The sequence below is a fragment of the Dermochelys coriacea genome, chromosome 9, assembly GCF_009764565.3.
Source record: "Dermochelys coriacea isolate rDerCor1 chromosome 9, rDerCor1.pri.v4, whole genome shotgun sequence".
Classification (NCBI taxonomy): domain Eukaryota; kingdom Metazoa; phylum Chordata; order Testudines; family Dermochelyidae; genus Dermochelys; species Dermochelys coriacea.
In genome coordinates this window covers 45,525,788-45,549,134 of record NC_050076.1, presented here as the reverse complement: position 1 = coordinate 45,549,134, position 23,347 = coordinate 45,525,788, and the positions used below count along the sequence as shown (strand labels likewise).

At 41.4% G+C, this 23,347-nt stretch overlaps 1 protein-coding gene across 2 annotated transcripts; it reads right to left on the bottom strand.

The window, feature by feature from the left end:
- Positions 1-838: 838 nt before the first annotated feature.
- PARL (presenilin associated rhomboid like) lies at positions 839-23,106 on the bottom strand. 2 transcript variants are annotated; one of them, XM_038415345.2, is made up of 10 exons: positions 22,975-23,106; positions 21,047-21,239; positions 19,896-20,036; positions 17,324-17,372; positions 14,813-14,908; positions 13,394-13,543; positions 12,775-12,845; positions 11,255-11,356; positions 3,499-3,596; positions 839-1,148 (listed from the first exon to the last, which is right to left on the bottom strand). In XM_038415345.2, exons 1-10 carry the CDS (start codon positions 23,043-23,045, stop codon positions 1,034-1,036), a joined length of 1,086 nt encoding a protein of 361 aa, XP_038271273.1. In that variant the 5' UTR covers positions 23,046-23,106; the 3' UTR covers positions 839-1,033. The 2 variants fall into 2 exon arrangements, 1 of the variants encoding a protein (XP_038271273.1); XR_006274160.1 differs by lacking the exons at positions 839-1,148; positions 3,499-3,596 and adding an exon at positions 7,915-8,569 and having other exon boundaries at positions 9,276-11,356.
- Between the last annotated feature and the right edge of the window lie 241 nt (positions 23,107-23,347).

Here is a 23,347-nt window from a genome sequence, read left to right as displayed (position 1 = left end):
AGTGCCTGTGATGAGAAAAATAGCACAGAAGTTTCTGCTGCAGCTTCATGTTCACATCTTCTCCATCTATTGGTGAGCTCAGAGCCATACGCTACTATTTTAGAATCCTCAAAATAATGCTAAATGAAACTGTAGGACAGGAAAGATTTTTTTTTTAAATGAATTAAGTTCACTGGGAGAGAAATGCTGAAGGTGGAATGTCTCCAGTGAGAACTCGTGGCAAAAATATCCAAACTAACATGAAACAGGCCATTGTTCTAATTACATGCAACAGGACAAAAAAAATTCTCTAGTGACAAATTCTAAATGCATCGTTTGATAATGTCTCAGAGGTAGAAAGAACTGAAAGCTAGAATACATTGAATAAGAGCCTGCCATCAGAGCATGAGCCAGACTCTTAACATTATTAATGTAGTTTGGCTAGGTGTCAGTGCTACTGTACAACCAACATTTAAATGAAGGCCAGTATTTTTCATAGATTCATAGAATTTATGGCGAAAAGGGACCATTAGATCATCTAGTCTGACCTCCTTTATATTACAGGCCATTAAATTTCATCCACATATGCCTGTACTGAGTCTAATACCTTATTTGGCTAAAGCATATCTTCCGAAAGCATCCAGCCTTGATCTGAAGATATCAAGAGAGGGTGGCTCCACCTTCCCTTGATAGATTATTTCAATGGTTAATCACCAACACTGTTAACAAAAATTGTGCTTAATTTTTTATTTGAATGTGCCTGGTTTCAGCTTCCAGCCACTTAAGTGAAAATGTTTCTTTTTGACAAATAGTTTTTAAAAATGTGATGCACACCTTTACTTCATAAACCAATCAGATATAAACTTTATCAGTTCATTCTCTACTGAACTACAGAGAATGAACTGCATTTATTTGCAAGTGTAGTTTACATTAGAAATTACACATCCTAAGTGGGGTTCTGTGGAGTTGCAAAAAAAAAAATTCCAGAACCAATTCACTTCCATGTCTTCAAGTAGCACACCATTTTCTGCATAAGCAGGCTGTAAAATTAGAATCAGCGAGATCCTCCACCTCCTTTTCCTCGGTTCTTAGACCTCATTTCATGCCAAGCCTTCACCAGTGGTTCTCTGTTCTTCCATATGAGTTCATGGCCATAAGTTACATACCACCTGAAAACAAAAACAAAACTTCAACTGAAATTAGATCACACAAAACTAAAGTTAAGAATGAGATAGAACATAACTGGAATATCTGTTAAACAGCGTAATAGATGGGATAACCCAGAAGAAGCAGTAATAGAAATTAATAGGGTAAGTTTTTAAAAGAAGTTTGATAAGCTTTTGGAAGAAAACACTGACAACTTTAGGTAAGCTTTCTGGTTCCATTTACTCCTAATAACTTACACAGTTCTGCATCAGAGGGGTAGCCATGTAGGTCTGAATTTGTAAAAGCGGCAAAGAGTCCTGTGGCACCTTATAGACTAACAGACTTATTGGAGCATGAGCTTTTGTGGGTGAATACGATGCATCCGACGAAGTGGGTATTCACCCACAAAAGCTCATGCTCTAATACGTCTGTTAGTCTAAGGTGCCACAGGACTTTCTGCTGCTTTTACACAGTTCTATGCTTCCACCTGCTCCCATGTAGTTGAACAGTAGTTAGAAATTTGAGGTGCTATCTCCTGTAGCCAAAAAAAATTGCACCAAATACTACTCCACTTAAAAGAATATTAGAGTATAGTATATATTGCTTATGTCAATGCGTTCCAACTATATTGCCATAGAGGCATTTCCTGATATGCTAATGAGCTCAGAAAAAAAATCTAGAAGAGTCACTTCATTTGAAGCAAACTGCCTCCTCTAACTGGATGGATGCAGAAGTAATCCATTGGAAGTAATTTTTCTGGCATAACTCAGACATTTAAATGAACATCAGCACCAGGGATTAGCAGAACATTATGGTGAAGTTAGGGACCATGTAAGGGAGAGACTGACAGTGCTAGATGAAGCCAGGCAGAATGTTCTCCCCATAGTTCTTTACTAATGCATCTCAGTCCTGACTTGCAATAGCACTTTTGGACCAGCCCTCAACTTCTGCTAAACAGACTGCCGGTCACACCAAGCTATGTGGAAAGGACAATTTTCTACAAGGGATTATGCACATAACACAATACTCATTTCACCTGTGACCTAATTAGAATACAAATCTAGGTCTTCAATAATGAAGTGATTGGACTGATTATTTACAAGTCTAATGAGTGGGTCTGTGTGGGGGAGGGACAGCAAAGGACAATGGGAATCGGTCAGTGCACATGTGCTTTTGAGACACTTTTACCCCAGTTGCCTTAATTTTCTCTCTCCTGTGTGTAATATCGGAGATCAGTCAATGATGTGTGTAGAAGCTGTATTATAATGAACACTGATATAGACAAATCAAAATGACATGCTAACACAAAATGCTTTAGTTAGTGATTTAAGAGAAGAGGTGGTTAGGGGAATGCGGTAGCTCAGAATTTGCTAGTGTTAAGGAGTCCAACAAATAACAAAGAGAAACTAAATTTAGAGGGCAAGATGAAAGCATTTACTGATTCTTTTAGATTATATGAATTTCTGACTGGCCATTTTTAGATAAAAAACAATCATTCTGATTACAGCGTTGTCAGCTAAGAGGCATGTGGAAGGGGCTGAGAGGGATAATTTATAAGTTTCTGCAGGACGTTTTAGATGTTTTGATGAGCTAGTTGTAAAACTGCTGGGCAAACTTTTGCCATTTGCATTGAGTTCTTCATGCTCTTATACAGCTATACTAAGTATCAAGTAGGGTTTTATTTTAAGTGTAATAAGGTTCTTACTGTTAAGGGTGTAAGTTAGAACAGTGGTTCTCAACGGGGTGTCCATGGACCCCTGGGAGTCCGCAAGCCAGTTTCAGAGGGTCTGCCATGCAGGGCTGGCATTAGACTGACTGGGGCCCGAGCTCCCCTGCCCAGGGCTGAAGCTGAAGCCTGAGCATCTGAGCAGTGCCATGGAGTTTTTATAGCATGTTATTTTTTGGGGGGGGGGAGGGGAGCCTAGGGGGGGCTCAGAAAGAAAAAGGTTGGGAACTGTGGAGTTAGACAATACCATAGCTCTATCAGAGCAAAGAAAAGAGATAGATTAGGTAATTAGTTCAACACCTCACAATGCCGAATTGTTTCCTACATTTTCTAGTGCTTCAACCCAATTAGCGATAATCTTTGAAGACTTCACACAGGGAGACAATGCAACCAAACTGAAACAAAATTACTAGCTTTTCAATGGAATTTGACCTAACAGATCTTAGTTGCTCACTAACCCACCCAAACTGATAAGAAGAGATACACTGAGACATGGGAAGTTTTACTGAGCTGTGCAGTTGAAAAGATGTTTTCATTAGTCTAGTGTGTCCTCCATTAAACTAATGCACCAGAAGGTTTTAAATATTTTCTCTAATACAGAATTGTTTGCACACAATCGATAAAGTTAATAGATAACAAAAACTTACATTCCAAATAGAGCTCCCCCAAGATGTGCTGCATGGTCAAAAAATTTCCAACCCAAAACAAGTCCTGCGGTGTCCATTGCAATAATAGCTTTTAAAGCCTAAAAATGAACAAAACATTGTGTGAGCAGAATCTGCAGCAGCTCTAATATCCAGCAGTAGGAATGTGTCATATTTACCATTAAGCAAACATTTAAATACTAGAACATTCTCTATGACATGTGTCAAGGTTCCTTCCCCACTCTGAACTCTAGGATACAGATGTGGGGACCTGCATGAAAACCCCATAAGCTTATTTTTACCACTTAGGTTAAAACTTCCCCACGGTCCAAACTATTTTACCTTTTGTCCTTGGACTCTATTACTGCCAACACCAAGCGTCTAACAGATATATAACCGGGAAAGAGCCCGCTTGGAAACGTCTTTCCCCCCAACATGCTCCCCAAACACTACACCCCCTTTTCTGGGGAAGGCTTGATAAAAATCCTCACCAATTTGCATAGGTGAACACAGACCCAAACCCTTGGATCTTAAGAACAATGAAAAAGCAATTAGGTTCTTAAAAGAAGAATTTTAATAGAAGAAAAAGTAAAAGAATCACCTCTGTAAAATCAGGATGGTAAATACCTTACAGGGTAATTAGATTCAAAATGTAGAGAATCCCTCTAGGCAAAACCTTAAGTTACAAAAACACAAAAACAGGAATATCCATTCCATTCAGCACAGCTATTTTCTCAGCCATTTAAACAAAACAGAATCTAACTCATATCTAGCTAGATTACTTACTAAGTTCTAAGACTCCATTCCTGTTCTGTTCCCGGCAAAAGCATCATACAGACAGAGAGAACCTTTGTTTCTCCCCCCCAGCTTTGAAAGTATCTTGTCTCCCCATTGGTCATTTTGGTCAGGTGTCAGCAAGGTTATTCTAGCTTCTTAATCCTTTACAGGTGAAAGGGTTTTTCCTCTGGCCAGGAGGGATTTAAAGGTGTTTACCCTTCCCTTTATAATTATGGCAACATGCAACAATACTTACTACGTAAATAAAGATTTCTCTTGAGACAGGAGCCGACTCTAGCCCTGCTGTTTTCTCACCAGACAATATACATGAAGTCTACTTCTACCAGAAGCCACAGAATAAAGGAGGCTAAGAATGTGGCAGTAAATATAATTTATTTAAAATATTCTACAAACCTAAAAATGTGCATTTATTACATTTTAAAAACATATCAGCTCTATTGCAACGTCAAGCCAGAAAAGGAGGTAAATCACTAGTAAAAAGGAACTTTACATACAGATCACACCAATTAAGGAAGTGTAGCAAATATCTCATTCACAGGTCAGTTCTATATAAGCCATAATCATTCTATGCAATAACAGCCTAGATTTGTGTCGGTGCTCCCAAACACTGCCCCCTCCAACCATGTGGGTATGCACCTCTGCCTCTACTAGATGGACAGCATTCTCAACCTCTCACCCACTGAGTATTTACTACTAGTACCAATGCTGGATGAAATATCAGACCTATTTAAGAGTAGAAGAACAGGGTATTCTACTGTATAAGCAGAAGTACTGATAACAGTATGTCACCCTTTAGTGGATGCAATTTACTAACTATAAGCCCTAAGACTTATACAAGTGTGCATGTTTCTTGGGTTATACACTAGCAGTAACATGGGGATACAGTTTGCATATTTACCACAGTATTAACTAGAATAATTAGTATCTAATATGTACTCAGCAATAAACTAATTGCCTTCAATTCTGAGAGTCAGAAGTACATTCTCACATTTGGACTATTATGGTTACAGGGTTTTCTGGGGTTTTTTTTGTGGCCACAGTGTAATTAAAGAAACAGTGAGCGAGGTGATATCTTTTATTGGACCAATATCTGTTGGTGAAAGACAAGCTTTCAAGCTATACAGAGCTGTTCTTCAACTCTGTGTAAGCTTGTCTCTTTCACCAGCAGAAGTTGGTCCAATAAGAGGTATTACCTTACCCACCTGGTCTCTCTAATATCTTGGGAGCAACATGGGTACAACTCTGCAGACAACGGATAATTAAGTTTCATGAAGGAGCTACTTTTTTTAATAGTTTTTTTAAAACTTTAAAGCATGAAATAATTAAGTTTTAGGTGTACATTAAGTTTGAAAATGTAACCAAATGATAAACTTGTTGATGGAGGCAGTATAAGAGATTAAACTAATCCGAGGTTTTCAGTGAAATAACTCAGATACTGTTACACTGCTTTAGAGTTCGGGCTGGTCTACACTGGCACTTTATAGCGCTGCAACTTTCTCGCTCAGGGGGGTGAAAAAACACCACCCTGAGCGCTGCAAGTTTCAGCACTGTAAAGTGCCAGTGTAGACGGTGCACCAGCACTAGTAGCTATTTCCCTCAAGGAGGTGGTTTTTTTTAAGAGCACTGGGAGAGCTCTCCTAGCACTATGCCACTACTACACAAGCCACATTAAAGCGCTGCCGTGGCAGCACTTTAACGTTTCCAGTGAAGATGTGCCCTGAGTAGGAGGTTAGTAGTAGGAGGTAAGTAGGTGGTTAGAAGAACTCGTTAAATAAACTAGTGGCATTAGTGTCTCAGGGTGTGGCTAAATGTTTTCTAAAACTTAACCTGTTTCAGGAAAGAGATAATTTGAAGCATTGATGCAAACACAACACAGATCTGCAGAAAAAAACCCTCAGTAAGAACAAAGTTCCAAGACTTAAGTTTAAAGAAAGACTTGATGGTTAGATTAGAGGTGTGTCTACATTGGTGGAGTTACAGTGCCACTCAGAGAGCGCTGGAGGGAAACTGCTGTTGTGTGTTCACACTTCAGCTGCCTGCGCAATACCATATTCATACTTGCAACGGTATTCAGAGTGGTGCACTCCGGGCAGTTCTCTCACAGAGCATCTCTTCTTCTTCTGCCTCTAAGAGTTATGGGAAGACTGAGGGGGTCACGGGGCATCCTGGGTCCTGTCCCAAAGCCCCGTGACTCATTGCTTCACATCCCAGCAATCCCTGTGCTTCCGTCCACATTTGGAGCCATCTTTCTACAGTTTTGTACTGTGCACTCTGCTCTGCTTCTTTGGGCTGCTGTTGACCAATACGCTGCTTGCTCTCACTAACACGTCACGAGTGGCAGCGGAGTTATTCCTTAAACAACAAAGGCAAGAGCAATTTGAGATTGATCACGCCACATCTAATAGCTACGACATGAGATTGCTTGTGGCATTCATGGAGTTGCTGACCACAGTGGAATGCCGCTTTTGGGCTTGGGAAACCAGCACTGAGTGGTGAGATCACATCATCCTACACATCTGGGATGACTAGCAATGGCTGAAAAATTTTCAGATGAGGAAAGCCACATTCATGGGACAGTGTGATGAGCTTGCCCCAGCCCTGCAGCGCAAGAACACAAGAATGAGAGCTGCCCTACCATTGGAGAAGCGCGTGGCGATTGCACTGTGGAAGTTGGCTACTTCAGACTGCTACCCTTCGGTCGCTAACCAGTTCGGAGTGGGAAAGTCGATCATTGGACTCATGTTGACACAAGCATGCAGGCCATTAATCGCATCCTGCTCCAAAAGACCGTGACCCTGGGCAACATGCGTGACATTGTGGATGGCTTTGCACAAATGGGCTTCCCTAACTGCGGAGGGGCGATAACTGGCATGCATATTCCAATTCTGGCACCAGACCACCTAGCACATTAATCAGAGGGGGTATTTCTCTTTGGTTTTCCAGGCACTTGTGAATCACTGTAGCATTTCACAGACATTAAAGTAGGCTGGTCTGGAAAGGTGCATAACGCACCCATCTTTCGGAACACTGGCCTGTTCAGGAAGCTGCAAACAGAAGATCACCGTAGGGGAAGTTGAAATGCCCATTGTGGTCCTGGGAGACCCTGCCTACCCCTTAATGCCGTGGCTTATGAAGCCATATGACAGCAGCAAGGAGTGGTTCAAACAGACTGAGCAAGTGCAGAATAACTGCTGTGCTTTTGGCCATTTAAAGGCCCGCTGGCGCTGCCTATATGGGAAGCTGGACCTGGCTGATGACAATATTCCTGTGCTTACTGCATGCTCCATAATATTTGTGAAGGGAAGGGTGAAAGCTTCACTCAGGGCTGGACCGCTGAGGCTCAGTGCCTGGAGGCTGAATTTGAACAGCCAGAGACCAGGGCTATTAGGGGGGCATAGCACGACCATAAGGATCAGGGATGTCCTGAGGCAACAATTTGAAGCTGAAAGCCACTAATATTTGTTGTTATGCTCCAGAGTGCACTGCTTGTAATGCTAGGAGGTGATTGTAATTGGTATAGAGGATGCACCCTGAAGGTTTAAGAAAATTGCCTGCTGCTTTGCAGGACTGTTTGCTTTCAATTAATGAAATAAAGATTGCTTTCAAACCAAAACAATTCTTTTATTAAAAAACAACCGGAGGAGAAAGACAGACAAAAAAAACCCCACATCAGCACTGAAGGGGATGGGGGAGGGGAGGGTCCCAGGGGGAGGTGGGGTTCTGGAACGGTTAAAAGATTTGTCTATGTCCAGGTAACATTTCCAACCTTCTCCTTTGGAGTACAGTGCAATGGGTGCTGTACTTCAGCAGGCCAAACTGCAGAGGAATGGGTGTTGAGTGCAGTGGATACTGGGAGTCTGCAATGCTGGACTGTGACGGGGGAGGAGTGGAATGTAGCATGTACAGACTGGAGCCAGGAGGTTGATAAGAGTGTGTTGGCAGTGTCTGGGGGGTGGGCGGGGCACATGAGAAAGAGTTTTGTGACAACAGCTGCTGGGGAGGGCGAGTGCAGAGCTGCTGGTTTGCAGTGCTAGTAGCACCTGGAGCATGTCTGCTTGGTGCTCCATAACGTTTAAGAGCCACTCTGACTTTGTTCTGGCATGCCACGTTCTCCTTTCAGTCTCTTCTTGCTATCCCGTCACTCCTTCAATTCTTGTTTTTCGGCTGCAAAGTGCATCATGACATCATACAGAAAGTCCTCTTCAGTTCTTTCTAATTCTGTGCAGCCATTCAGCTGGAGATAATAGAGAGGGAGGCTGGGCTCCCAAAGTCATATCTGTGAAGCCAAAATGCAACATTTTACAGAAGCAGTATTGTTTGCCACACACAGACCACCCATTCAATGATTTAAAACACAGCTGCTATTCACATACCTATCAATAACTGGCTGATCCCTGGCAAGCACACAAGCCACAAGACCCCCAAAATGGTGAGTAACTGCGGGGGCAGGGGAAATCAGTGTTCCAGGACCATACTGTACACGTTGCTCTTGGGGAGAGCCAGCACTGTGGGGGGTGGCACGTTATCATTCCTGTCCCCACATTTTCCACAGGCTGTGTTCATTATGGAAGATATCTTGCTGCTGAGGGTGAGCAGGGACTCAAGGGAGAGTCTTCTCCAAGACTGCAGCTTCCGCCCTGGCCCTTATGCAGCTCGCCTGTGTGCAGCAATGGTCCTGTCCCGTCCCCCTTTTTCCCCCCATGACGGAAGACTGGCACGGGAAATTTACCCTTAATGGGGCAAGAAACAAAGCAGCTCTGCCAAAGAACCTGCAGCAGTGGATTGCCCAGTATCTCCATGAGAGTTTCGTGGAGATCTTTGAGGCACATTCCCGTGATATGAGGGAGTCAATCAACAGCCTGTTCTATCGCTCAGACTAGGCATGTGGTGGTACGTGCATCATACAGACATAACCCTGCTTTCTGCAACCCTCCTGCCCCCAACATCTCGCTTCAGTGATTCCCAAAATCAAAGCCACTTACCAGGGGCCTCCTCTCTTGTTTGCACTTCACCAAGCTCCAACAGCTGTGACTGGCTAGCCTCCTCCACGGTAGAGAAAGCTCCTGGGCTGCATGCATCTCTGACCTCCGAGTCGTCCTCTGCCTTTGGGTCCCTCTTCCCCTCCACATCCTCATTCAAGATTTCCTCCTCCTGTCTTGGTCCACTCCAACTGGCATGTGAGCCACCGAAGTATCCACAGTGGCCTTTGCAGTGGAGGTGGGGTTGCCCCTGAGTATTGCATCCAGCTCTTTATAGAACCAGCAGCTTGTGGGCACAACACCGGAGCGGCAGTTTGCCTCCCGCGCCTTGTGATAGGTATTCCACAGCTCTTTCACTTTGACCATGCACTGCAGTGTGTCCCGGTCATGGCCCCTTTCTGTCATGCATTGTGAAATCTGTCTGTAGGTATCATAATTCCTATGGCTGGAGCACAGCTGGGACTGCGCAGCGTCCTCTCCCCAAATGCTGATTAGGTCCAGCAGCTCGTCATTGCTCCAAGTGGGGGATAGCCTGGTGCATGAAGCAGGCATGGTCACCTGGAAAGATGTGCTGAGACCACTGCATGCATCACTGAGCAAACAGGAAGGGGACTTTCAAAATTCCCAAGGAATTTAAGGGGTGGGAGTGACGGTTGATCACCTGAGGGCAGGCTAGAAGAGTTCAAACCGATGATCAGAGAGGCGAAAATAGGCATTGTGGGACACCTCCTGGACGCCAATCACAGTGCTGTAATCAACCATGGTGTCTACATGGGCACCACGATGCTGTAGCCGCGGCACGCCTCTCGTCGGGGTGGTTTTTTTACAGCACTGCAACTGTGCAGTTTCTGTGCACTAAGTGGCTTGGCACTGTGTGCACCTCGGGAGTTACAATGCAGAAAGCCGCTTCACTGCGCAGAAACTTGCCAGTGTAGACAAGGCCTAAGAAATACTTTGAAATTTAAAGCTGATAGAAATCTCAGTAAATTCATTCCCTTACAGCGCATATTTTAAACCCAGTTGTCTTAAAATGGGTTTAAATACAGAATTAAGCTATCGTACTAAAACCATGTTCAGTAGCATACAAAAAAGATGACTATGCATCTTAACTCAGGAGTCAAGATATACGAATGAGTTTCTAATTTATTTATTTATTTTTAAAAGCAGGGAAAGGAATCAAAGAATGAGAATATTAAGAATGTGCCACAAAAGCCCCAGGGATTTATTCCTGTTCCTAAAACTTATGTTCTTAGAAGCAGCAGCAGGAAGCGTCTAAAGCAGGAGACAAGCATCTACAGCAACGTGATTAGAAATGATTTTTTCTGGAAAATTAAATTCTCAAATCTGCCTCTGCAGATTTCCTCTCTTATTTGCCCCCAAGTTATTTTTCATACAGTTCATTTAAAAGTTGCCTGAAATAAGTAACCAGGTCCTGCAGTTTATCGCTAACAAACATAGCCATACACTATGTGGCACACTTCGAATGACAATAGGTTCCCACAGTACATGTACACAATTTTGTTATACTTCCTCACAGGCATCGGGTTCCCTTTCCCTTCCCCCATTTCCTGCAGCTTTAAGAATTTGGTGTGAAATACACCTCCAGGAAGGAATATAGAAGTTAAACTCTATACAATTTAAAAAAACAACAACCAAGAGACAAGCAATTGACGACAAGCCAGATCCTTGATTGCTCTGCATTTTGTCTAGTCATTATACACAAGAATAGAGTCAGTGCAGAACTCTACCAAATGAGAATGACAACATTTTATGCCCATTTTGCACTGGAGTAAATGACTACATAAAATTCAGAGCAACAGCAAATCAGGCCCTAAGATTTCAAGCCATGACCATGTATTTAAATAAAAATTATATATTGTTTGTATACTCATGTTAAAAGGAGACATTCAGATACTGTTGGAGTGTAGGGAAAGGAAAATATTTAAAGTATATAATTTCTTCTGATATTCAAAGGCACTTACATTTCCTGCTGTAAATGTGAACATTGGAAGAAGTATGATGGCTAGTTTTGCTTCTGGCATCTTCGTACATACTGCTGCAAGGACAGTCATTATAGCTCCTGACTGAAAATACATTAAAATACATGAAAGTGAGCTAAGATATTACACAAGGGAAATTTATTTTTCTGTATGTGAACCTATTTTGCTTGCTGCCTTTCTTTTCCAATGCAGCCCTATGACAAGTCCCAAAGCACAAAGCAGTATGGCAAGTTTAGTATAGAAATAAATCAAGAAATCAGTGCTTTATTTTGAGATCTAAATGTATAAAAGCTGAAAGAATTGCTTCCTATGTCCTCACTGTCTGACCTCTAAAAAACAAGTTGTAACCTTTTCTGAAAATCATTTCATTTGTAACGATCATAAATAACCGATGTTAATATAGTGCCTTTCATACCAATGAATTTTAGAAATATACATCAGTACATCTTGCTGAAATATAACTGTAACTAAGGTGAAAGCCACCACTCAGTTTAAAACATGCTGGACATCAGCAGACGACAACTTTTTTGGCCAAGGAAACTGGAGCAAACCCCTGCTCTGACAACATAAGCCCATAGGATCTTTCAAGTCCATGCATGGACAGGACCTTAAACTGTATGCAAGTTTGTGTGGTAATATCAATACCTGATCAGTGAGGAAGTTACTCTGTAGCAAATACAAATGATTTGCAGGATAAGTGAACCATTTGTATATGGCATTAATTGAAATTCAACTTATCAACTTGCAGCTCTAGTTGTCCAACAAATTCCTCCCTCCATTTGAAAAACAAAACATGTTTTTTTTAAAAAGCCAAAACATGATATAAATAAAGCCTCCAAAAAACCATGAATCTTGATCTAGCAGCAAGTTCACTTTACCCTTACTATAAGTTGGCTGAGTGCCTTAAAACATCCCAAAACTTTGATAGATATTTTTATTTGGAAAAAATGTAAGCAGAAGAGAAAATAAGCATACCACTCCTGCCAACTTCAGAAATTCTACAAATTGAGCGTGCTCAAGCAAAAGTTCTATATTTTTGGAAGGAAGTTGATGGAAAACATTTCACCAGCATTACTTGTTAATTTCTACTGTCCCTGATCATATGATCTCTTGTGATCTCTTCAAAAAGCATACAATTTTCAATAATTAGAGCATAATTATGCATTACAGTCTCATGTAACAATCTCTATAAAACAGTGAGTTCAGTTCTACAATTTATCTGCTCAGTGACAAGAGATCTTGCTGCTAAGCACTAGTTTACAAACCATTAGCATTTAGCAGCATTAGTTCTGGGCTGCTGGTACCAAGGGCTTGGAGGAATGGCTCAGTTCTTGCACAGAAATGACTGTTTGATTATTTTCAATGCTGGTAACTCCTGCCTGCCTTCCCAAGCCAACATATCCCTGATTTCTAAGAAAGCTGTGGAATACAGTGCTGTGAAACTGGTTTTAGTGATGCTATGAGATATAATATTTGAGGATTTTAAAACATATGCTACTCACAGCTCCAAGTGACGGTCCAAATCTTCCAGTAGTTACTTTACTGACGTAACTGACAAATGTGGAGATAACACCTAAAAAAGGTGAAATTACTGTTAGAAACCATCTCAGGAATGTAAGTGAGGTACCAGAATATTGCCTAAGTGTTTGCATGAGATATCTTGTACACTAACTTTTCAACTTAATTTTTCAAGGAGGTAGACATGGAGACTAGAAACAGCTGTAGTTTTGTCTGTCATCTCAGGGATGTCCTAAGACATTGTTAAAAACTAATGGTTCAGTGATGAAGCATGACTTTAAATACAAGGTTTGCACTTTGACAGCCTAAAACCAAACATTCCAATGCGATTAGTGCTTTGTTCTGCAGCAGTTCTTTGGAGGCAGGGACCATCTTTTTGTTTTTTGTTCAGTGCCTCACAATGGGGGCCTGGTCAATGACTAGATACTATGGTAATACAAATAAATAATTAAAATAAGCACCATGGTTGGTGTATGACAGCCTATGGCAATGAAGAATCAGTGTATGTAGCCAGGGAAAACTATATTAATCTTTCTCTCACTTCCTACCTGCATAAATATGGTCATGACATTTATTTAAAGTATTAATCTTTTGAAAAATTACCTGCAGAAAGGTACACTGCTATGAACTGCTCACGTCCCAAAAGAGACACTATACTTGAAGAAAAACTCCACAACACATACATATTTGCAGCCATGTGGAACAAAGAGAAATGACTAAATGTAGAGAGCAGCATGGGAGAGCAAAGGACTCCTACAAGAAGAAAATTAGTAGTTAATGGAGAACAAATACAGGCCATTTTAGTATTTTTATTTTCATTTGTGTGCATATGTACTTACAACACAAACGAGAAAATATAGTTATCAGACTTCTTAAATATTTCATAAGCTTTAAATGTGTAAAATGCAAGAAGTGTAATGAGCATCAGATTCAGTATGGTGATTGCCAAAGCATGCAACATTTTCTAAGAAATCTGTCACCTATGTGAAATAGTACATTAAAGATTTCCTTGTGGAGAGATTACATGGATTTTTCAAAAGCTTCCACACCATTCTTTGGAGAGAGTGGGAAAGCCTCTTTTTTCATTGAGGGTTGTGTCCAATTATTACTGCTTAGGTTAACGTATGAAGGAGAATCTTAGCTTTCATTTTAAAAAATGTCTAGTCCTATTCAGTGCAGTGGTAAAGGTAAATAGATAGAAACCAATCTCTAGTTCAAAGTCTGAAAATCTCAGAGGACCCTAAGTCAACTGGGAGTCCAACTCCCATTGAAATTCAGTTAGTTGTCTAATTCCCTTAAGCTTTCCAAATCCCAGCCTAAAGGCACAAACATCTGGGTTCCACTTCTACAGCAGAAGTAAGGGGATGGGAGGTACCAGAAGAGCCTCCTCCCTCATGTGTCCTCCACATCCCTGTTTCTATTTTGGAAATGGACCCCAACTGCTTGTGCCTTTAGATCCTACAGTTAACATTTTCAAGGCTATTTTCTCACGAATGAAAGCTGAGATTCTCCTTCATGTGGAGAAAAGGCCCGCTCTGTGGCAAAGGATTTGTAGGAACCCTCTCATGCTCATTGGCAAGTATACAATTGTTATACAGTGATAAGCAAACGCACACCATTCTGCATGAGTGGTGGTGTCCATCTCCCCTGCACTCAGGCCACTAATACCTATCAGCAGGGAATATTAATGTTAAAAATCAAGAACTTTAAACAGCTTTTTTAAGAACCATAAAAATGGTTTGTTTCCTCCCAAAAGATCAGGAAAAGTAATAATCAGGACTGCGCTAGGACTTCATTCCACTATGAGAGAAATCCCTCTTTGCAAAGACATAAGCCATTTGTTGTTCAGCGTGGCACACTTGAAGATACTGGACCTTAAAACCTTGACATTATTAATCTCTAGCAAAGCTATTTTTGGGAAAAAAATTAAGTTTCTATAAATATATTATTTATAATTTACCCCACCACAAGACCCGCCTGTTGAATTGGACGGACAGACATACCCACACATAGTACACTTACTAGAGGCTGGATTAGATGTGAAGTAAGTAATCATTGTCCGCTGCATAGAAGGGATTCTCCATAAACAGAACACGAAGACATTTGCAGCTATGATGCCTAATAAGAAAAATTCCAATTTAGAGACAAAGTATGAATATAAAATGCAAGAACGAAGCACTTGGTAGCAAAGTTTCAGAATTTCAGAACTACGTTTAAAACAATATCTATGTTTTTTCTTTGCTACTCCCATATAAAAATGGCATTTTAATCTTTATTTTCTGATTTTAAGAAAAATGAACTAGAATTCAGAAATCTTTACACAATGAAAACCCTTTTAACAGAAGTCACATTTTGTATCTAAACTAGCATTCCTTTAGTTGCACAAAATACACACATGTAAACTGTCCAGTAAGTCACTTCCAAGAAATCTGCAACTAACTACATATTTGTCTTTGTAATTTACAAACTATTGTTTACTTACTAAGTTTTAATTCTGATCACATTATAATTTAGATAAGAATGTAACTGATTGAGAGCAGACTGATGAAAGTTTACATCCTTTTATGTTTCCAAGTATTTGCAGACACCTAAAACCAAATTAAAATATAGCTTTGGCCCTGGAAAGCATATAAAGCTGTTTTTAAAGATCTGAATGGTTTATATTATAAATCTGGCATTACTGGGGAGGGGAAGATAATTTCTTTCCTTGTAAAAACTTAGATTCCTTATTTTCATGACTTATCTGAAATACTCCTGCTGAACTCAAACGAGAAAAATATTTTCAAGGATATTTATATCTGAAATTCTCTATTTAGAATCTGAATAATCTACTTTCTCCGAGCTGCTTTTAGCTTTGAGAGAGCCTATCCTATGCTACAGTGCTTTCTTATTAACCAAAGATTTCATTAGGTGGTCAACACCACCAAGTTATAGAAGACCTCAACAAGGAATTTTTGCAAAATAATTCCAAATCTGTTCTGGTGCAACATGGCAGATAAGTATGTTTGAAAGGTTTCAATGTACATCAGTTAAATTTACATGTAATATAAATAAGGCCCTATTTAATTTGCAATATTGTGGAAATTGCAAATTCCGCATTATTAGGCTTTCATCACAATTTTGACAATGGGAGCCCTGGGCGGCCGCCGACAGTGGAAAATTGCGGAACAGTAACAATGGGCTTTATTACTACAAATAATAAGGTCCGTTATTAGTTTTCTGCAATTTTCCATGACTTGTCCACAATTCAGCCACAATTTTTTGACAATCATCCTGCAATTCAAGTAGGACCTTAAATATAAATATTAACCATATATTGAGACTCACCACATAGACTATGCATAATTAATTTTCCACCTCATTTTTCCAGACAGAATATTGGCATAATAAAAGCTTAAAATGGATGTTAAGAGTAATCAAAAATATTGTATAACACCAGTTGATGGGACCTTATATTTAGCTGGAATTCTTTAATGTGGCTATGATTGCCCTATACATTCAAGACTTAATTGCAATTTAATTTTTAGACTACTGAGCAATCCTTTAAAATGAGGCAGAAAGTGGTTGAAACCAATTTAAATATTTTGTCCTTAAAGATTTACTTTTTCTATATAAATATATATTTTCTGACAAATGGAAACACTGGTTATTTAGGCTCCAATATGGTTAACAGAAATCTGCTTAGGTACTCAATAAATATTTTTACATACAGTATACATAACATGGAGCATGTTCTAGATTAAATGCTGTAAATTAGCTATTTCTCATCTATTTTTCTCTTTAATCTGAATAGCTATGTGAGATGTCTATTAATGGGATTTCAAAAATTCTGTATTAAGCAGATTCCATGCAACTCCTGTTAAATATAAATACCTATCTATTATGTAACAAAATCTGATATACAACGAGATAGCTACCTCCTGTTTGCAATATTGTGTATGCAGTCGTGATACATTAACTGGAAGCAGCGAGTTTATGCTGCAACACATCAAGAAAAATTACAATATGTTTCCATTATTTCTGGTTATGGTGCATAAAGTTGCATGATATTCCTTGGATGACAAAGAATATTTCCAGAAAAAGGAAAAGATAGCTATTTTATCCAATAGTACACAATAAATCTGCCTCATGAGAAAGTTGTTAACTTGAAGGACAACTACTATTCAAGACAGTTTGTGCTGGTTAGCTCTGGCAAGGTTATAGAAATTCTTTACTATGCTGCTTCTGAGGGTCCCTCATGCTCAATTTTTACTGTACTTCTATACATGTAGCAGAAGGAAGATTCTGACTAATATTGCACAATATTCCAAACAAGTGAGTGGACATTTCATTTAACATACAAGAAATACGTTCTGCGAGAAGGAATGGGTAGCAGAGACAGATGGGGAATGAAAATAGCGTGTACGTACACAGATTTGCTTTGTTTCTTACAACCGATAAGCATGGTATGAAAACCATCTATTGTGACATACTGTACCTGTTTGCCATAATTCTCTTCCTGTGAATGTCTAATACTTGTAAGCTAACACAAACCTGTCACAGTCCGCTGACCCTCACTCAGGCTATTCCACCACATGTTAACCTGAAAGAGAATAAGTAGTATTCACAGACCTCCCAAAATAGCCAGGATCTCAGAAATATTTGAAAAAATCACATAAGGTTCCACTTAAATAAATACATAAAAATCAAGTTCTTTTTAACAGAAGGATTGAGTAACTATATGTTTCAAATATTCATTCTGTTAGACTTAAAATAGTTTTGTTTATAGAAAGGTTAATTTCCTGTTCATGTATTTTTTTAAAGTCTCCTCTTTCAGTTAAATATCCTGTTACAGAAAAAGATCCAGTCCTTACATGGTATTAAACAGCATAGCTCCACTGAATTCCAAAGAACGATATCAGTTTATACCAATGAAGATCTAGCCCACAATATTAATGTGCATCTCCTAGGATGAGCCTCTCGCTGACAGCTATTTGTGGTCTCACACCACCCACCTTTGAGAGTCCACCTTTGTGCCAGAGGTCATTTTTTTACAGAAGCAGCTCACAAGATCTGGCAGTCACTCCCCCTTGTATCCAGTTCAGCCCATCCCTCCTCCACCTTTAAGAAACCCTCTAGAAAAATTTATTATGACCACAGGCAGCTCTTAAATGTGCTTTTTTCCCCCTGTCCCCTTCTAATAGTCCCTTTTAAATTTTTTTTTTTAATTGTTGGTTTGATTATACTTAGTTTTAAAACACTCCGAGGTGCTACATACATCACTCCATCTCCCCCCATTTCCTTACTTATCTGGCTTAGGATCTGGATAAACCCACATCAATATTTTCTCCCCATCATGTCCTCCAGTACGGCCATTATGCAAACATGATTTTGTGTAATACAAAAAGCCTACATGCCTTTACTAACTAGTACTGGATGCTGAATTTAGAAGGATATTTGTATTACCAGATGGAGATAATGGCTGGGGATTTTTTAAAAATGTATCAGCAATGACATGGTAGTTTTGTTTATTATATTTTAGATAATTAGAATCAAGCAACCCTTTCCTATCAGATAGTTTAGTACTAAACTTGTTTACTTCATAATTTCCAAATACTCTTAAGGGGCAGCTTTCATCTTACATCTGATTCATATGAACACGGATGATGAGACATGCATTTGGACAGGAGTACTACAGTGTATTCAACTCACATCACAAACACAGAGGGTTCCTCTGCATCCTGCTCAGGGCACATTGCCTCTGCACCTAACGCTCACCTCTACTAATAATGGAAGAAACAGACCAGGACTAGGAATCAGATCTGCTCTACTGCTTGCCAGGGAACCAACCTCTCCGTGGACATAACGTACAGAACCCGTTTCTTATATTTTAAATTAAAATATTACAGCAAAGTGCAAGTGATTGTGGTACCCAGTGTTATCAACTGATAATTTTATCACAAGTCTAGCAATATCTGGTCTTTGTCTTAGAGTCACAAATTCTGGAGTCAGGTGTTTACTTGGGAATTTTTTTTTTAATGTTCATTTATAAAAATGTTTCTAGTCCTTATAGTTGCAAAGAAAAGCTTGAAAACATGAAACTTAAAGGGTCAAAACCAAGAAGACAAGAATCTCATTTATGCTTTTTAAAAAAAATAATCTCATGATTTTTAAGCCAATGATTTTTGAACACTGAGGGTTGGCAATACTACGCCTTCTAACACGATAAAAAAAGCAAGTGGCATTTTAAGATATATTAGATATACCAAGAACTATTGGTCTCCCGTCCTTTTTGGGGGGAGGAACAAGAAGCAGGCTGCTATTTTATCTCTTCAGTATCTATTTGATAGCACTCCCAAATGTTTAGTTTTCATCTGTGCTAACTGTGAATCAGCTTCCTTTTGAATTAACATATAGCACACTGTAAGCTGCAAGCCTGTCTCCCCCAGCCCAGAAAGGATTAATGCCACCCCCAAAAGTCTGTTTAGGCTCTTCCTTAAGGGTCCAGTTTCATTCTTTAACTGCAAAACTCAGAGTAACACATACATATAACACATACACATAACATACAGTTATCCCGCAGATCGAAACAGTTTGGATGGCACCAGAGGCCTTTCCCCTTGCATCTCTCCCCACTGCTCCAGAGCCAGCCATGGGAGCCAAATTCCTTCCTGCAGCTCTCCTAGTCCTTTATATAGGAATCAGCTAACCCATTCCCAACTGGGTCTGATAATGGAACAGGGCAGGCTGGCCAGCGCCAACCGCCCTGACCCTTAAAGGGACAGACCATTCTGTTACGCAAACCTGTGTCATTTCTGCCATACAACACTAATTAGAAAAGTTGTTAAAGTGCCAAGAATTTGACACTATAAAATAAGACAGACAAGTATCTATTACTGTATTTAACCAATACTAGAGAGGCATCAATATACACATCTGATTTTTAGTTTGTTTTATACAGCGTTGACCACATGGCAGTCTTCCAGGGTTACATTACTGAGGTAGGTCAAGCATCATATTCAATAAAACACTAAGCACACTATTCATATGCAATACATATTATTAGAGTCCTATAGTCACTGTACTGACCACATTTAAATGCACAAGATAGTTAAGTTCTGTGTACCTGCTTTCTGAAGTCCCCATTTTTCTGAGGTCGTAACTTATCCATCCAATCTGCTCGAGCCTCATCAAAATAGTTCTGGACCCGGGATTTTAGGTATTCATACTGCCAAATAGCAGCTGATCCAAATGCACAGCCTGTAAACTATGTAACATTAGATGCATTCAAAACCAAAGTCTAATATGGAAGACAAACTCTTATACAATTTTAGGTAAAAAAATATAGCACATGCTCCTACTGCACTTACATATGAATACTTTTAAAAACATTCAAAAAGTGAGGTTCTCACTGAATTATGTAGCAATAGTGATGGTATTAGACAATATTTAATAAGAGCCTTCTTTTTATGGTTGTTTTGCCAGACATTGCAGGCTACTGCCTAACTGCCAATTAGTGGCAGGATTAGACAATACTGTGCCACAAAAATCAGGACTCTTGTTACAAAATTTAGGGTCAGTGTGCTAAACCCTCCGCTCCTTTCTACTTGTTAGGAGAGGTCTTCATTCCCTTTCTTTCAGGCTGGAGGGAGAAGGGAAACAAGTACCAGAGGATGGGACATTGACTGGGATGCAACAGGAAAGGCACTCTGACTTTCAAGGATGATTCAAAAAGGCTGTAGAGTATATGAAAACAGCTAGCAGTTTGTTTAGCTTCAGAATTTTTTTTTAATCTTACTCGGGAGAGGGAGAAGTACTGGCAACACTCAGGGCTCAAGAAGAAGCTAGCTGAATAGTATATGTATGGGAAATGTATTCAAGAATATTCTCTCCCTTTGAAAGCAATGGCAGCTCCCTTAGGACTGGCAAGCAAGACAGATTATAAAAACACAGGACTATTTAAGCAGGCATTCCCAGATTAATGGGGTAACAATTTGGTAATACTGCTCCTGGAATAAATCCACCAAACCCACTGAAGATAGTGAGTTAAAATAGAAAAAAGTATGTTCTGAGAAAACGGTTTTAAAAAATTAAGAAAAGGTACCTTGATGGTGAGAGGTGTACAGCCTCATGCAATAAGCTTCTGGGATTTTATTGCATTATTTTTAATGCAATATTCTTGTTTATCATGCACAAATTCTATTGCAGTGACCTGCACAAGTAACTCCGCATCAATGCTACTTCTAATACATGTAACATGATGGCACAAACAATTACCCCAATTGTGAAAAAGAATGGCTTCACAAGATGCTTCAGCGAAGGGGAAGAAGTATAAAAGATTGTTTCCTGTACTGGAGGAGACAGACTGCTTTTGTATGATTTGGAGCCAGTTTCTTGGTCTGTTTTTCGAGGTTCAGTCTTTTGTGGCACTCTTTTGAATCCATTTCTCTGCTGTGTATATAAAGTAAACCTGAGAAAAGAAGAAATGGGTGCCATATACAAAGTCAATGTTGACTCACTATCGCTATTTAAACCCAGAACGTCTTATTATCTAGACGTTACAGAAACTTTTTGGTAGGGAGGGGGAGATAGATCAGCTAACTTCTTTACACAACTGTAAAGAGGTGTGTTCTTCACCTGCATACTACGGAATTTCCCTGCTTCAGGATTTATGTTGCCCTTCACAGAATGGGGAAAGTAGCTATTGTGTGTTTCAGCCTCTTATTTTCCAGTTTAGCTTGCATAAGGATATGAAAATACAATAATCATGGTATCAGCATACTAGCTAAAAGTGCTGGCAACATGGTTCAACTCTGTTCTTCATTGTGTTATGAAACCAACTCAGACCATTCATTTCCCAAGGTTGGGGAGCTGCTGGGCAGCAGCTTAAGTTTCAGGCCCTGGAATGGCGGAGTTAATTTTGTGTTACTTCAAGTGTAATCCTTAATGTAGGGGTGACCAACCTGAGCCTGAGAAGGAGCCAGAATTTAACAATGTACATTGCCAAAGAGCCCCAGTAACATGTCAGCAGCTCCCCGACCCCGCTCCCAGCATCTCCCACCCACCCGCAGCCTCACTGATCAGCGCCTCCCGATCAGATGTTTTCGTGGCATGGGGGGTGGGAGGGAGAAGAGAGAGAAGTGAGGGCAGGGCAGGCTCAGGGGAGGGTGCAGGAAGAGGTGGAGCCGGGGCAGGGCCTGGGGCAGAGCCAGGGGTTGAGCAGTGAGCACCCCATGGCACACTGGAAAGTTGGCACCTGTGGCTCCAGCCTCGGGAGTCGGTGCCTATACAAGGAGCCGCAGATTAACTTCTGAAGAGCCGCATGCGGCTCCAGAGCCACAGGTTGCCACTCCTGCCTTAGGTTTCAGAGTAGCAGCCGTGTTAGTCTGTATTCGCAAAAAGAAAAGGAGTACCGGTGGCACCTTAGAGACTAACAAATTTATTAGAGCATAAGCTTTCGTGAGCTACAGCTCACTTCATCGGATGCATCACGAAATGTAGCTCACGAAAGCTTATGCTCTAATAAATTTGTTAGTCTCTAAGGTGCCACCGGTACTCCTTTTCTTTTTACTCCTGCCTTAGCGCATCACCTTGTAATATGGTTAACATAACACCCCCGGCTGGCAGGGCGCTTGAGTTAATGCTGAAAGAATTTCAACTGTGGGAATTTCCTCATTTTAGCGCTCGCTCTTGGCACTGCACTACCACCTGGGGACGGATGTACCGTCACAGACAGTTCGCTCACTCGGCGAAATGCCCGGGGGCGTGTCTGAGCCTGTCCTAGCCAAGGGGTGCCAGGCGCGTGCCGGGAGACCCCCTAGGCCCAACACTGGTTCTACACAGCCCGGCTCCGCTCCCCGGAGGGATTTTCCACATTTCCTCTGAAACGCGCCCCCGGCCGAGCCTGGGCCATTCAGCGGCCGGCCGCAGAGGCAGGGCCCCGCCAGGGCACAGGGAGACGGGCAGAGGCCAGGCTGGCTCTCGCCAGTCGGAAGCCCCCAGCTCGGAGCCGGGGCGCTCCTCACACGGCACGGGGACCGCGCAGAGCCTGAGGGGTCCGGGACAGCCCGCAAGGCGCCGGGGCCCTCCCCACCTGCAGCCACGGGTCACGCCCCCGTCCCCTGTGCCTAGCACCCGGACCCCCCTCCCGGCTCATCGCACCGGCCTCAGCCGGGACCCCGTCCCGGGCGGGCCGCCCCCCGTACCTGTGGCCCCGGGAGCGGCGGCCGCTCAGCGCCTCTCGGCTAAAGAGCCGGGCCCAGCAGCTCCTCGCCATGTTCCGACCCTGGCCCGCCCCGAACCTCAAGCGCTTCCGGAGCACCCGGCAGCCCGGCCGCCATCTAACCAGGAACAGCGCCCGGCGCGTCACAAGGGGACCGGGAAGGGCTGGATCCCGGCCATGCTACAGTGCGGGAGAGGACAGGGACAGGCTCCGCCGTAGCTGGGACCGGGCTGGGCCTGGCCGCCAGCTACCGATCCGCAGCGACTGCACGGTTGCTCCCCACACGCCACGTTGAGAGGGTTATTTCTGAGATGCCGGTCAACAACAGCCGCCATGTTGAGCAGGATATAGGCCAC